Source organism: Dermacentor variabilis, chromosome 4, assembly GCF_050947875.1.
Source record: "Dermacentor variabilis isolate Ectoservices chromosome 4, ASM5094787v1, whole genome shotgun sequence".
In the NCBI taxonomy this organism is placed as follows: Eukaryota; Metazoa; Arthropoda; class Arachnida; order Ixodida; family Ixodidae; genus Dermacentor; species Dermacentor variabilis.
In genome coordinates this window covers 91,230,256-91,246,072 of record NC_134571.1, presented here as the reverse complement: position 1 = coordinate 91,246,072, position 15,817 = coordinate 91,230,256, and the positions used below count along the sequence as shown (strand labels likewise).

At 45.7% G+C, this 15,817-nt stretch overlaps 1 protein-coding gene across 3 annotated transcripts in view; it reads left to right on the top strand.

Moving 5' to 3' along the window:
* Positions 1 to 15,817, top strand: part of LOC142579494 (cell adhesion molecule Dscam1-like) — a 605,191-nt gene that overhangs the window by 473,713 nt on the left and 115,661 nt on the right. For all 3 annotated transcript variants that reach the window (XM_075689738.1, XM_075689737.1, XM_075689739.1), the window contains exons 14-15: positions 3,673 to 3,804; positions 5,258 to 5,425. In XM_075689738.1, the coding sequence (XP_075545853.1) occupies positions 3,673 to 3,804; positions 5,258 to 5,425 (300 nt within the window). The remainder of the gene's footprint in view (positions 1 to 3,672; positions 3,805 to 5,257; positions 5,426 to 15,817) is intronic.

The window sequence follows — 15,817 nt, the reverse complement described above, 5'->3', positions numbered from 1 at the left end:
TGAAAGCCAGCCAGCCCGGCGGGACAATTCCGCGGGGAAATGGGAAGTGCAGCGTTGCTGAAAGCGCACAACTCCGCCGGTGCCCCCGGTGCGTGTGTTCGCCATCCAGAAAAAAAGCCGAGTCAGCAGGGCTGCTTCCGAGCTGTTGTGCCGTTGTCGTCCTCGCTGTGCTGCTGCTAGACTGCGCTTGCTGTTGCTCTGTCGCTAAACGCGTGTAGCCGCCTCCTCGGTTCGTTGTCAGCAGCGCCGCGCGCGTGAGCTCCCGCCAACTTTTGTGTTTGCGCCGACATCCTTTGTCTCGCTGTTGCATTTGTGTTGCTTCTTGAAGCTTTCGGCTGTTCTGGTTTGCCTGTTTGCGCCAAAATGAAGAAGCTCTTTCTTTTCGTCCGTATTTGCCGCCTGCCTTCTTGTCTCTTCAATACGTCTTGAATAACAGCTGTTGCCGCAGCCTGACGTTAAAGTGCGCGTTGCCGAACTATAGGCGTCGCACGCGCCATCGGTTGGGTCGCTCGCGTGCGCGCTCGAGTGGCACGAAGCGTGTGACACTGGGCGCTCGCTTGCTTTCTTGCGTGTGCATGCCTGTTTTTCCGTACGTGCAGCCAGATGTGTGAAAGAAGTTTATTGTATTCCTATCCTCGGTTCTTGGCCGCCCTTTCTTCTTTTTAGCATCTGAGTGCGCTCTTACTTCCCAGAATATTGAGATGCGCAACCGGGTATTGCTCTTCCGGGAACAGGCGCGAACTTCTCTTTGGCAGATCACATTTCTTCGATTTCATGTTGCTATGTGCTTCCTCGTTCTGTGTTATGTAGCGTTCTATAGTTACCGTAGACATTTTGTTTGCGTAGAATTTTCAACCTTTGCCGGAATAGAGTAGGGAATAGAAAGGGACCATGTATAGTTCTACACCACCTACGCACAAAGAAAACAAACACGGCAAAACATGTTTGTAGTGTTATAGATGCCTTTTCTTAAAGAACACATATCGCCTGGGGCTAAGTGCCACAAGCATTACGCTTTGCTAAAATCAAGTGGAACCAAGCTAAAAACACACTTTGATCGATTTACACTGTGTACCGTAAAAAGGAAGTACCAACGCAACGCGCTACAGAAACATAGCTCGCACTGTGAGATATCTTGGACAATTGGGAAAGAAAGAGTTTATGGTTTAAGCGTCCGTCCTCACCACACATGTATCGTAGAATTTTCGTTAAACAGAGTTCGAGAGCAGAAATAACTAGTAAAATTTACAATTTCCACCCTGCTTGTTTATTGCGGAATAAAATTGGGGTTTGACAAGAAGTACATGATAAAAAGAAAGGGTACTTCTATCTCAAAGACGGCTTAACAAACAGTCAAGCATGAAACTTCAAGAAATTCTCGCTACTTCGATTCGTGATGCAATAAACCGCTAACTTATATTCTTTCAAACAGGCTGCTGAGTAGTGTGTACCATCTGCTCAATAACAACTAAAGGTAATCTTGGCTGCCCTTATTGAGTTTCGTGAGATGTTTCGCAGTAAGGCTTTTTTGCACTCTCCGGATTTCTGTCAGAAGTTGTAGCTTTTCTCAAGAGCGCCCTTCTTGTTCAACAATTTCACTCTTGTCAAAATTCGTTTATTGTATGACGTTCCTAGTGAACGACAGTTCTCCATCCAAACACGAAAGAGTTGCTCCTTGTCGCTGATTTTTTAAAGACAATTATGAACTTCCTAAATCCGATATGCTCTTTCCCTTTGTCTACGAAGTAGCTGCGCGGATTAAAAAAGTCGTACGAGTAAGCGAGCAGCGGTGTTATCGTTTGTCAGGGAAGATTTCCATATGACACCCGCATGACTATCTTTTGGAAACAAGCGATAGCTGCTTAAGGGATTGATTACCCAACATTTGGCTGTGGGGACACCTGAGCACTTCTTATCCGGCCTTCCGCGATTCAGGAGCTTCCATCACTCGGCACCTGAATACATTCGTGGATTTGCTCAATAAGCAACTTCAAGCCTTCGCACACACGGTGTTCGCACGTGATATAATACCAGTGGTCCTGCATATTGTTCTGCCGTTATCGTCGTTATTTACATAACTTAGCTCTTCCCTTGATCATAAATTGAATCGCCGGCTTCGCCTTGGCTACCATGTTTGCCGCCCCGGCATCGGGAAAGTTTGGATCGTTCGCTAGGCAGCGATCTGCCTGCGTATTTGCGTTGTGCAAATCACGTGGGCATGCCTTAGCGCCAACTTTTCTTTGCTGGCGTTTGCGCGAATGCCTATAACGACAAAGGGAATGACGCACGCGGACTTCTGTGCTTAGAAACGAAGCCGCGCCACATGTTTCCATCTCGCCGATATCGACCGGATACGCGACCACGCCTGAAGCAACTTTCACTAGTTCGTGTATTTTCGCTAGCATCCCCCTTCTTAATTATTACCCTTCCTCGGCGACTGTTCGGGTGCGTCTGCCGTACGCCTTTGCAAGATGTGTCTTCACACGCAACGCCGCTTTTCGCAAACGTGGGGCGATGGCCCTCGGGAACGCTGTCACGAAGCGGCCGTAGCAACAGCATTTTGCACGTGTCCGACGCATTGGCGCACGTGTAATTTTAAAAGACGTCCCATCGTTTCTTCGACTGATGTCGCGGGCGTTTTTAATAAAGCAGAGCTTGTTAAAAAGGACTGGCGCTCCGAGAGCGCGGAGAAATTAGCATGCAGATTTGCCGCTAGTGAGCATGAGCGTGAATAATTCCTTCGCAGACAATGTTTTCGCTGCAAAGTTTAGCGCGTTAACACTTTCGAAGAATCTTTCCGAGCCCACTTTTCAGCGAAGGAGCGGGAAAAAGAGAAATGTAATGGTAACGCCAAAATGTAAACGTTAGAGATCTTTCTTTGGTACAGCGCGTGGCCGCTTTTGTTTAACGATGTCCAAACGTCAAGCAGTTACAACACAGCCTTGGGGCTCAATTTGCGAGTCAAATAGGGTGCGGCATTTTCCTCCGGCTGTGCAAGTTACTCTCTCGCACTGCACTGCTTTGTTTTCAAGTGTTTGAGCTTGCTTGTAATTTAGGGTAAAAAGAAAAAGCCGGTGCAGTTACATGATCTGTGTTAAGTTTCATTATTGGTGCTTTTTTTAGAATCTGGCGCTGTTAGTCAACATTTATGATGGTCTAAGTGGGTAACTGCGTAACTTAGGTTTCTTTTAAGCAATTTCTTGTCGATTCGCTAATGAGTGCCGTCGAATGAAGACACTATTGTTGTAGAATGAGGTAGAATTTTGAAGCTCCGTGCCACTGCTCATGCTGTTCCAAGCTCAATAAAAAGGACACGCGATATTGCTAATGCACCTCGCCACTTGCCATTGCACAGGGTGACAGGGGAGGCTTGTCGTAGCGTTATGCAGCGGATAATTAACGGCATATCTGTGATATGTCGTGACAAAAGTTTCTTGCACCAATTACTGGGATATCATCCATGGCGTATAATGAAGAGCTAGCTTTCGCATTCTTTAATTTATTACCGGTGCGGAATATGAGTATTTATTAGGGGGAAGAAGGAACATTTATGTGGTTCCTGCCAACTCGCCGTACCCGCCCTGGCGACACGTAATTTGTTGCTTCGTGCCACATTTTTCGAAACGCCATTTCTGCCTTGTGCGTGACAGGCAACTTTTTCTTCACTTCCAGAGAAGCCAGACAGCCCCCGAAATTTGAACATTAAAGAGGTGACCAGTCAGAGTGTGACGATGTCTTGGATGCAACCGTACAGCGGTAACCTTCCCCTTACCAGCTACATCGTCCAGTACAAGCGGGATTCAGGTAAGTGGCTCATGTGTGATATTTACCGCAGTGCAACCCATGTGCCCCCGAGATACTCAAAGTGGAGATCGCAGTTAAGCTATCCCTCCTGTCGAAACCACTTGTTTTGTCAATTCGATCTCCCCGTTTGCCGTTTGTGTGCCTTATTTGGCATAAATACAACCGGAGCTCTGCTCTTGCTGGGAGCCAACGTATGTCCTCAACATCGTCTGGCTTAGACGTCTTGCTGTAGGCGAACACAAAACTACTAGGACACCCACCGGCATCACACTTTTAAGGCCGTAGTACATTGGGCCTATAGCCAGCCAGCTTGTTCCACCAACCCCGTGGTCACAACGTGACATGATCGTATATTTTAGACATCAACGGCTTAAAGAGATGGCAAACGGTATGCTGGAAGATGCGTGTGTAATATATGTACTGTGTAATAGAGCACTTTATCGTGATTCCATAACGTCAGTGTTAAAAGTGTTCGACAGTTACATCCTGACCCTATACTGAAGTGCTCTCAATTTAGAGGCACGCGTGAATCGAGATTAAACTGGTCTTCAAGTTTCGATAGCCTGTGGTGTTAGCTTAGACTATCTAAAGATGTGCTTTGTCAATGCGAATTCAGACGTCCGACATAAAATCATACGTAGGTGCCTGCATAATTGTCATGTGATAGAACAAGTGTCTGCTGCAGTTGAAATATACTAATGCATGCAGATGGGTAGCGGTGTCTCTCTCTTGCATGTGACTGCATGTGACTGTCTACCATACCAAATTAACACTATATCTAGCGATGTTCCCCGCAATATTCTGAAGCGGTACCTGAAAGTTTCGTATTAAATTGTCTGAAATTTTCTCTTTCTCTTTCATATTCTGCTACGCAAGATACTTAATGAGAGATTGCGAAACACCTGATTGCTGGAAGAAGCAGGAAAAGCGTTAGAAAACGCTCACCAATAACGTCATCATTATTGTCTACTGATAGTAACCCGCATTGAGTAGGCGGAAACTGCACTTTAAGCGCGAGTGTCAGGAGCATCGTCCTACTTGCACAAAAGCTCGACGATACTTTTCATTGATTTCTTTATCTTCGGTCCTCCTTTTATTCCCAAGTATGATTTGCTACCTGAAAATTTTTCCGTTATGAAGCTAGCAACTTCCATAGAAGCGCTGTGTAACCTTGAATGGCGTGCTCATCAACAATGGTCCAACAAAAGGTGTCTCTCGAGACAGCGTTTCGACAGGGGGAACTTGCCTTCGTCAGGCACTGATGAATACAAGGCATCTGATATGCGCTTTTAAGTCAAGGCATTTCAAGTCTCTATCGTCCTGTGAACGTCTGTTTTGTTTTAATGGCGTACTGTCAAACGTAGTAAATAGGTGGTGCTGGCTGGTGGGCGAATACCGGGTGTCATTAATCCACCGGAAGTGACGTTGTGCATTTTTTTTTTTTCGTGTGCAGAGCAGTGGACCCCGGACGTGATGTTAGTGCGCAACTCCCCCAGCGATCTGTCCGTCGTGGTGCGCAACCTGAATCCCGTCACCACGTACAACTTTCGGGTGGTTGCGGAGAATGCTCTAGGACACGGAAACCCCAGCGAGGTGGTCAGCGTCATCACAAAGGAGGAAGGTGCGCTCGCTTCAGGGCGTCTCTTCAACTTTCTTGGTTCTTGTCTGACCCGCTTTGTGCTTCAGACGCTTCTCGTATTTACCAAGTTGGTAACCCCTTTTGCTAATCCTGAAACTAACATGTCCTATTCAATAAAATTTTATTTTTGGGCCATTTTCTAAAATAAGACAGGAATGTAGCTGGTAAGTTTTTTATTCAGGGTAATTAACAAACGTCTAATCGGTGATTTGGTTCAATGAGGTCAGTGGTACCTTTACAGGGCAACAAATTTGAAGGAAATGATTAGTTTAGCAGGCACTTATCATTAGCAAAGCTGGAAGAAAGTTATAACACATGATTGAAGACCTTAACTGACAAAATCAAAAGGCAGGTTTTGGGATTATTATGATCAACGTTAACTTAACGTCCAAGAGTATGGCGAACAAACAAAAGTTAGCGAATGGTTCTCAACGCGTTGAAACGGCGCAGAAGAAAAAATACGTGAGCAGCACGTTATATCAGTACTAGAATTTCATGGCGAGGTATGAAGGATACCAAAGAGTCTTGGGAAGGAAACTAAGCCCCGCGCAACTCTCAATGGAACGGAAAATGACAGGCGCAACGTGACAGACAGAACGACTTTGATTCATAACTAGTCCCTGAGTTGTGCTGCTAGAATATTTGCTGGGGTGCTCAGTGTACACATTGGTGGTGAACGATAAGTCGACCAACCTGTTGGTTAAAACATTCACGTCCACCTCCGCGTCCTCAAATTCTCTGGTGGCTGGTGAAAGGCTTGACACACAAAAAAGTACCTTTTGACAACACATATGTGCAATACAATGCCGGCTGTCCTAAAGAGATTAAATGTTTAGTAGCTAGTTTCATACGCTCATGGCAATAATGCATGCCCCCTGTGGCGTTGCAGATACATGTCTTGCAAAGTTGGGGCATCCATTTTCAGGTTCAGTGTACCAGAGAAAAGTAAAATTTCCTCAAACGGAACCTCAGGAGACCGGATAAATATGTTGTGATTAACAGCAGTTTCGTTTACTAAGAAAGATCTGTGCAAATGTCGAGCACTGTATATTATACAGCTTCTTAGCACACTTAAATATATGAATCATTAAGAAGTGATTGTAGCCATTCTTGCTTGTCCTGTGGTTTGGGCATCATCGACAGCTGCTGAATTGAGTATGGTCATTAGTTTCGGTTTTGAAAAGGTGCTGGTAACGTATCCGAACAAAACCACAGCTCTTACGGCTCCTATCGGTGGCAGAATAACACGCAGTCATGCTAGGGGAATCGAAAGTATCAAACGGTGTAATGTAAGGTGGCCGAAATTTTCATTGTTCTTTTACAATCTTATCGTCTTTGAGGCGAGTGGCGGTGCTGCAAACCATTCCAGGTCACAAATCAGTGTAAACATATCATATGGGATGGGTCGTTTCCGCGGTTTTCATGACGTCGCGTGAAAACATGCGCAGTCGGTGGTGGATCCAAAATTTTTTGACCAATCGTGGAGGGCTGATTGCAGGATTGGAACAGAAAAGTTTGGAATAGCTTCACGTTATAGCGCCCTAGCAATACTTAACACCAATGTGGAAGAAATTCCACATGTTCGTATAGGTATTTTTTTTTTCGAGTCCATTCATCATGGCTAGGTGCGGCCGTATTGCCAAATAGCTGACACGCAGAGCAGCACTGCCATCTTTAGTACCCTTACAGGTGTCCTGGCTGTTAGCCTTCTTTCCTACGGAATTATTCCGGAATAAAACAATAAATGCCTAAATATTTTACTGCAGCAACTACACGTCATCGACAGCCTAATTCGTTTAATAAAGCTAACCTTTCTATGCCTGCTTTCCTATGGTTAGGGGATCGGGAAGTCTTCTTCTTTGATATTTCGCAGCGTAGACTAGTTTACTGTTGCAGTATCTCCGGGATCGACCTTTTCTATACTCGCGGACAACTTTCTGTGGCTATGAAGGGGAAGCTACGGAGGCAAAGCGTGCACAAAGGAGAGCGCTTCTGAAAAGAGTCACGCGTTTTCAGTTACGTTAGAATTAAGCTGGTGAAGAGAAAACATAAACACGTATTAGCAATAGCTAAATAAGACAAAACACCACTGAATGTTAAAGCTTACTTATTTTGCGGCTTTCGCTTCCGCGTTCAGACAAACGCGAAACCGTCGCACGTGGAAGCTGCGCCAATTCAGCGTCTGTTCTGAGCAACGAAAAGCACTGTCAAACGCTGGCGGGCTACTTAGCGCGATGACACAAGTGCAGAAGCTCCACCCCCGTAGCTTTCCCTTCATAGCCACAGAAAGTTGTCCACGAGTACTGCCCGGGTGCCGACACTAGGTACAATCTCATAGCACAGAGGGTCAATCGCGTAGTCATTATAATTCGTGGTCATGTGGGTAACGTGTTGTGTTTGCGTGTCTTCAACGGCGGGCACAAGGCAGGTGTCGCAAATTTCGGATGGTGTATCTTTCTGGATAAATTTTCAGAGCTTGCTTTTGTTGTTCCGTTTACAGAGAGCTTCGCAAATTTTGGTTCCGGTTAACGAAAGCGTTTTTCGCATTCCCAAATACAAAACCAACCACTTTAGAAGTTCTCGTTATGTTTAAGCGGCAATTCTACTTAAGCCATTTCCGCCTACCGAAATTCTACTGTATATTATAAAAAGCCGAGGGTGCTCTCTTAAGGGTCACTACCAGTGGATAGATTTGCAAGTCCTATGCCACATCACTACTCCGTACCTTGTGTTTTTAGTACAGGTGCTCACTAAAGCAGAAAAAAATTGCGAGACCACCTCCTTTCCCGCGTTTACCCGACCGTTGTGCGCATGCGTGAGTTGCGCGAAAGGCATCTGGTTCTTTTTGCTTCTCGGAACTTGCCTTTTCTTAAGACAGAGAGTACTACGGAGGATGACGTGTATTGCTCCATTTTTCCTTAGCTAAGCTGCTTAACCCGACAGTGTATAAATGCTCCGCAATAAGCCTACTATCAGTTCACTGGCACAGCGCCAAAGCATCGGGCTCGTTACTGGGATGTCTGCTTTTTGAGTCACTTGTTTGATAACCTTTCATTATTTTTTGTGACCTCTGCATTATTATATCATCTCCCTCTTTAATTTCTGCTATACGGGTTCTTTTCCTTTGCTTCAACACCATGGTTGACACGAAAGGCTCCTGCCCAGGGCAGCGAAGCGCAAGAGCGGTGCTTAGGTAGATGAATCTATAGCGGCCGGAGACCAAATAATAATGATACGTTGTTACTGTGAATTGGCTTAGTGTTATATTTTCAATTGTAGTTTATACTGAAGTTCTTGTTCATGGCTGCATCCTTGTGGCACGTTCCCCTCCCGTCGTCCACGACCGTGCAACTGGCTGAGGGCCGAAGACGCACAGTCAGCAAGCAGCAAACCTTATGTTACATGCACCCTAGTGGCGCGGGCCAACCAGTGACGCCAAAAAACTGACACGTCGGCTACTGGCGATTCCAAGTAAATGCTCGCCCCCTGGCGGCCGTGCCGAGGAAATACCAATCCAGTTGCAAACTTGAAGCGAAAGAAGGCCTCCTGCGCAAGGCATGCGCTGAATGCCTCGCAGTTCGCAAATCATCGTGATGCCGCTGCGCACAAGCCAGAAAAAAAAAAATACGGATGTCGAAAAGCTTGTTGTGTACCATTATGTGTACCCGTCGCGGTTTCTTATTGTCTATGGTGTTGGTGATGCTAAGAACGAGGTCCCGTGTTCGAATCCCGTCCACGGGGGCAGCACTTCTATGGGGGCGAAATGCGAACACACCCATGTACTTATATTTAGGTGCACGTTAAAGAGGCACAGGTGATCCAAATTTTCGGAGTCACCCAGTACGACGGCCTCATAAAGAGATCGTGGTTTTGGCGCGTAAAACCCCATAATTTAATTTAAGTTTGACCATTATGCGTGTTATCGCGGTGGAAAGACAGAAATGTATTATTTCTTTCTTTTGCGAGAGAAGCAGATGACGCGCATCGGAGAGTGACTTGGATAAGAAACTTCGCATTGGGAAAAGGTGACGACTGATACTATGCCGGTTTGTTCGAAACACTTCACTCGGGACTTCTTTCTTCCCAGCGAACAGATCATTGCTTTGAATATCTTGCTGACGTTTCAAATCGCAGAGTGCGCTTTGTTTAGGCTTTGTTTACGTTAATAAATTATAGTGATGTACGCTTAAGCTTAAGAAGTGCAGCGGTGGCGTAGAGGTAGAGCATCCGCCTCGTGTGCAAGAGGACTGTGGTTCGAATCCCTGTGCCGCGCAATTTTCCACGTGACTAAAACAAAATCTACGCGTTCATACAATTGCATAAACAGGCCTGGAGTGCGGCCTGATCCCGGTGACTACGACGGGTAACGCACTCCCTCACCAGAGCAGGATTGGCCACCCTGGTGGAGTACTTGGCCACAACCTCCTATATGAATACAACAATGATGACGCTTCGTTTGGTTTTGTTCATAGCTTTCTGCCCCAGCATTAGTATTACTAATGCTTTAGGCGGCAGGAATACTCTCGCTAATGTACTTATGTCAGCAGGCACGGTAGCAGGTAGGATAACTGCTTAGGAAGGTCTGAGGTTGATCATGGCATATGTTATGCCACGAGGTGGCATATCGTTTTCATAGCATGCTTCAGTTTAGCTGTGCAAGCAGAAATTGCACTTTTCTCATTCAACGCATTGACTTGTCAGGTCAGCTTGCAAGAAATTTAGAAGCCACAGCAAACAGCACTCGTTCCAGCTTTGGAGCGTTCAACACAGCGTCGCCAGTTTCCTTTTAAGCAGTGTGCACCCACCTAAATTCCATTACAACTCATTCAGTTTGTTTTCAAGTCATGCATTTACACTAATACGAGTGATTTTGCACGAAATAAAACGTTCGATAAATTTTGGAAACCTGTTAGAAGTAATTCAACTTGGTCCGACTGGTATAGAATACGCCGCGCTACCCTCACGCCCAGTGGCGTAGCCAGAAATTTCGATAGGGGGGGGGGGGGCTCACTTCTAAATACATGTAGAACGACAATTCGTTTTTCTCGGCAACCGCTGCACCAAATTTGACGATGTTTGTTGCACTTAAAAAAAAATTACATTCTAATGACTGCTGGCTTCGAATTTTTCATTTACGCTGTCAATTTTTTATTAAACATTGGCCAGAATCATAAATTTTCAGAAAACGAAAGTATCAAATTTAAACATCTCTAACTCAACAAGGAAAAATGATATCATAATTTTGTGAGTTGCATCTAATAGTACATATATAGCGTACAAAATTGATATGTTACACATGAATCTCAAAAAATTTAGTGTTATGGAAATACGGCTTTTGCTGAACCCTTGAACACAACATAACCAAGTCACGTAAGATACAAATTGACATACCAAATTTGTCCGCTTTGACTGTTATAATAGGTGCCTTTTCCAGAACCGCGATATCTGTTCTTGATACAAAGCTATTAGATTGTTGTAAATGTCGTGCTTCTATTTTTTTCGAGCTTTGGAATTTTTCGAAATATTTTAAACAAAATTCAGGCCCTAAATCGAAATTCGGCTGCCGACTGACACTAGAATTTCATTTTCTCTCTCAAATGCAATGAATTTCACTAAAAGCGATCCAGGGGTTATCTAAGAAAAGCATTTCTGCGTTTTACATGTATTTGGATAGGCCGCGTTAGAGTTGGGCCTGAGCTAAAGCTTCCACTTAAACAATTTGTCGAGGGATCAAATACATGAATAATAATTGAATTGTCATCGCCAAAGATGCTGCAAACGAAATATTGAACGCTACGCACTGTCGAAACAAGTAAAGTATATATTTTTTCATAAAAGAATATACTCGTATGGTGCCAAAAATTTTGCCCGAAATAACTGATATCAATGCGTCCATGCTTTTCTCTATTTAATAAATAAAGAAAACATCACACGAACATTAGAACTATATCAGTTCGAAACCAGCAAAGCAGTGCATGCTGTTGATATGAAAAATGTAAAGGCCCTAAAATGAACAAGTTGAGGACAAATATGTTAATGACACTTTGTCATTTAAGAACCGTGTTTACATTCTTGTACATATGCAACGGCCAATGAAAAATCTCAATGACGCTGTCATTTGTTCCAATGTATTACGCAGGAGCAGCTGTCACCGGTCGTGTATCGTGAGTAATTGCACCGAAATTATAGTCGCAACAGAGAGCACGTATAAAAAGAAGGAATTCTGGAATATATACGAGGGCGAGTCAAATGAAAGTGAGCCAATGCGAATATATGAGAAATGGGGTACTCTATTTAAAAGTAGTCTCCATGAGCATTTAGACGTTTGTCCCATTTACGAACCAGTCGCGTGATTCCCGTCTCATAAAACTCCTTGGGTTGCTTCTTCAAAAAGTCTCCAACTGACTCTTTCACGTCATCGGCCCACACGAATCTGGTTCCCTTGAGCAGTATTTTCGGTTGCCCCAAAATGTGGAAGTCGCAAGGCAATAGATCTGAGCTGCATGGCGGTTATTACAGCATTTCCCACTTGAACTTTACCAGTCGTGTATTAACCAGATCAGCGACGTGGGCACGGACATTGTTGTGGAGCAAGACGGCTCCATTACCCAATTTTCCACGTAGTTTGTTCTTGATTGCGACTCGCAGCCGTTCCGGCGTTTCACCATATCGGAAACAATTGATAGTCTCTCAAAATTTAGCAAACTCTATCAGTAATGGCCCCTGATGATCGAAAAAAAAGTCAACAACAGCTCTCCCGCGGAAATGACGGCCTTTGCTTTCTTTGGGCGTTTTCAATTCGAATGTTTCCACTGTAAACTTTGCCGTCGTGTGTCAGGCTCGTAGTAGTGGCACCATGGTTCCTCCTCAATCCCAATTGCAGACAAGAAGTCGTCACCTTCATTGTGATACCGGATCAGATTAGTCAAGGGAGCGCCGAACTTCTCCATCTTCTGGCGGTGGTTTAAAATCTTGGGCATTCATTGCGCACAGAAAAGCCGATAACCGAGATGTTCATGAATGGTGACACGAACCGAACCATGACTGATGTTCGCATGCTCTGCAAGTTCATCGATGCTTATCCTCAGTTTTTGTCTCATCAGCTCATCAACCTTTGCAATTTTATTGGGGGTGACTGCACGATTGTTTTGGCCCGGTCTTGGATCGTCTTTGCGACTTTCACGTCCTTCTTCGAACTGTTTGCTCCAACGCCAGTGTCCAATAATATGCAATGTTCAAAGTACATGGCAGCCATACGACAACTAATTTCTTTTTGGGAAACACCTTCAGCTGTCCAAACCTCACGACACCACGCTGTTCAACTATTGGAGTGTACATTATGTCACGCAACCATGTTCAGCACAGTGTATGAGAGCATTAACGAACATTTATCCTCAAACCTGCGTGTCACTTTTGTAAATGAGAGATGCCCGTGTGCTACGCGCGTGCCTAGCACATAATGAACCGAACCATTATTGCGCGGGGTGGGTAGACTCACTTTCATTTCCCTCGCTCTCGGACATTATAAATGCGAATATACAATGGCATATACAAACGCGAAGATACAGCTTGATAAAGTGATAAAGGGGACGTTGCCAGGACAAACCGCTTTAAATTTTATTCTTTCCTCGAACTATAGAAAAATGGAACCTCATCCGCTTCGATCATATGAGCTCCCCTGAATCAATTCAGATTCATTAGTGTTTCTTAAGCCACACTGATGTTTTTTGCTATACTGTTTCATTTCCTTAGTTTTATACCTTGCAATTCTGCCTTTTGTACGCGTATTTTTTATGTACTACCTTGCACCTCCTGCTTGGGCCACACGGCCTGCAGTATGACGTAAATAAAATAAATTAAGAAGTGTCACTGGAAAGAAACTTCACTGCAAGTATACACAAAAGCTCGCAACAATATATTTAAGTGTACGTATAAGTTTCCAATAAATCTACGTGTCTAAGAAAAAGTCACTATATATAATGCGTCAAACAAGGCAAATACACATGTTATGCAACCACACATTCACAGATCCTAGCACCCCCTCCCTACCCTCCCCCAGATGTATCGCGCGCGACAGGAGGCGGCGCGCTTCCTCCTTGCTTTTCTCCATTGCGCACACAAGACTGAGTCACCATCGTCACATCACCATAACCATGCACTCCCCCTCGCCCTTACGCTTTCACTCGCACATGCAGCATGCGGCGCGCGGTCATGATGTAATCGCCCTTGGACTTTATACAGAACAGGAGGGCGACGGCAGGAATGCGCCTGGAGGGTGCATATAACTGCTATCGCAATAATACAGTATCCTGCAACTGAGCCGTCCCATGAACCTTTACTTTCCGGAAGAGAAGTAATGAAATCGAACTTTGAACATGCGGCAATTCGCTGCGCCGCAACAATGTATTTCCTTTTTGTGGGGCCGGAGCACTGAAATGAAAAAAAAAATATTCAGAAAGGAAAGCATGTTGGCCCCAATCGAATGCCTACTTTGGGCACCTAATGTGGCTACCGAAGGAATATCGAAGCAAACGTGAGACGCTGGGTCAACCGAGATCCATACGCATACTGCTCGGTATCCTACACCGGCCAGAGAAGAGTTTCCGGAGAGGTTGCGCTCGAGCGAACGCGGTGCAATCCGTCGAGTCCCCACAGTGATGGCGGCGAGTGACCATTGTTTCTTTTATGCGTCGCATATTGCAATCACTCAGTTCAGCCCTTGGGCGCGGCCGGGCAGCCACTATTGACCTTTAGCGCAACCACGTGGCGTGACATCACGACAGCCGGAGGAAAAGCTGGGCCCCAACTCGCGCGGTCGCGCGCGTCCGCAGCCACCACCTGACTCCCGCTCCTCCCGCTAGGGGCGCTGCACCGGCGCGTGACGTCACGGAGGAAAAGCTGGGCCCCAACTGGCGCGGTCGCGCGCGGCTGCAGCCACCACCTGACCGCGCAATATGCAACGCATTCTTGGCTTAACCAAGCTAAGCCTGGCCATTTTTTCTCGTGTGCTAGTCAGAAAGCATCCAAAACACTGCCAGGTGAAAATGCACTCGGCTAGAACAAACCGAACGCGCACTGAAGTGCGCCGCGTGGTGGTCCGGGCAACACGATAAAAACGCTCTGGCTGCACTCTGGCTGGGTCTGGCAGCCGGCGGGTAGGGTAACGACAGCAAAAAAATTGAAGAGACTCAATGTGTGCGCGCGAATAAAACTGAAAGCAGAAAAAATAATAAAGAACGTAGTTACCTTGGCTGGCTTTAGTGTCTTGACATCGATGCTTTGGCGTCGGTGAAAAAAAAATGTTGGTATTTTTTTTATGCGACATGACGGCACAAATGAACCACCACAACGCTTCGTCTCATCAGACCTGGCTGCGTGCTTTGTCAACTTGTCTAATAGTCTGTTGATTTGGCTTGTCTCGTTGTATGTTCCGACGTAAGACTTTAGAAAAGGCAATGCACCTTTGGCGTCAAATGTTTACAACAGCATTAAATCCACAAAGTTCCGCAACTGAAAATCTAAAACACAGCTTTGGGGATGTCAATGCACCTTTCACGTTAAAGTTTCTGAGATTTATACCCATAAAGTTTCGGAATTGATATCCGTGCGCTCCGTAGATTTCGCGGCCTCCGCGAGGTGCCGCGGTGAGCCCGTACGCCATCAAAACGCCCTTGAAACTTTGTGCTCGGATGGGGCTCCTTGTGTTATGTGACTCCCGGTACACGGGCGTTGCCGCAAAATCCAGCCCGACTTCGCAATGTTCGCGTTGAAATGTCTTGTCGAGAGTGAAAAACACATTCTAGACAAAATCCAGAATGATTTCCGGCGCCGGGGGTTGCATTGGTCGGCGCTGCATGGACAGCACGAAAAAATTTCGGGGGGGGGGGGGCTCGAGCCCCATAAGCCCCCCCGCTGGCTACGCCCCTGCTCACGCCTTTTGCGCTAACATAACATAACCTAACCTAACGTTAACCTAATCTAACGTGGCCGAGATGCAAAGACAAAAAATCTGCACGGCGTAACCGCTGCGAGAATACGCCGTGCCACCCTAACGCCTTTTACGTTACCCTAACCTAACCTAAAAGTGTGATATTCAAAGCCAATACTTCTCATGGCGTGACATCAGACAGTGGCGTTCAACCGCGGTTGTGCTGTGCGTTTATTTACCTCAAAGAGGACCATTCGAAAAGCTCCTGAAAAGTCGCGGACATCAGCATACGAAAAGCCTGCCAAGAACGAAGATACTGCACCAGGAGGCATTTTTAATATTGCTAGTAGGTACAGCGGGGCATGGAGTTTCTCGCGGCGCTCGACGTTTCTGCACAGGCGCGAGTAAGGGCAGGCGCGAGACAGAAAGTCTGGGTAAAGCCCCTT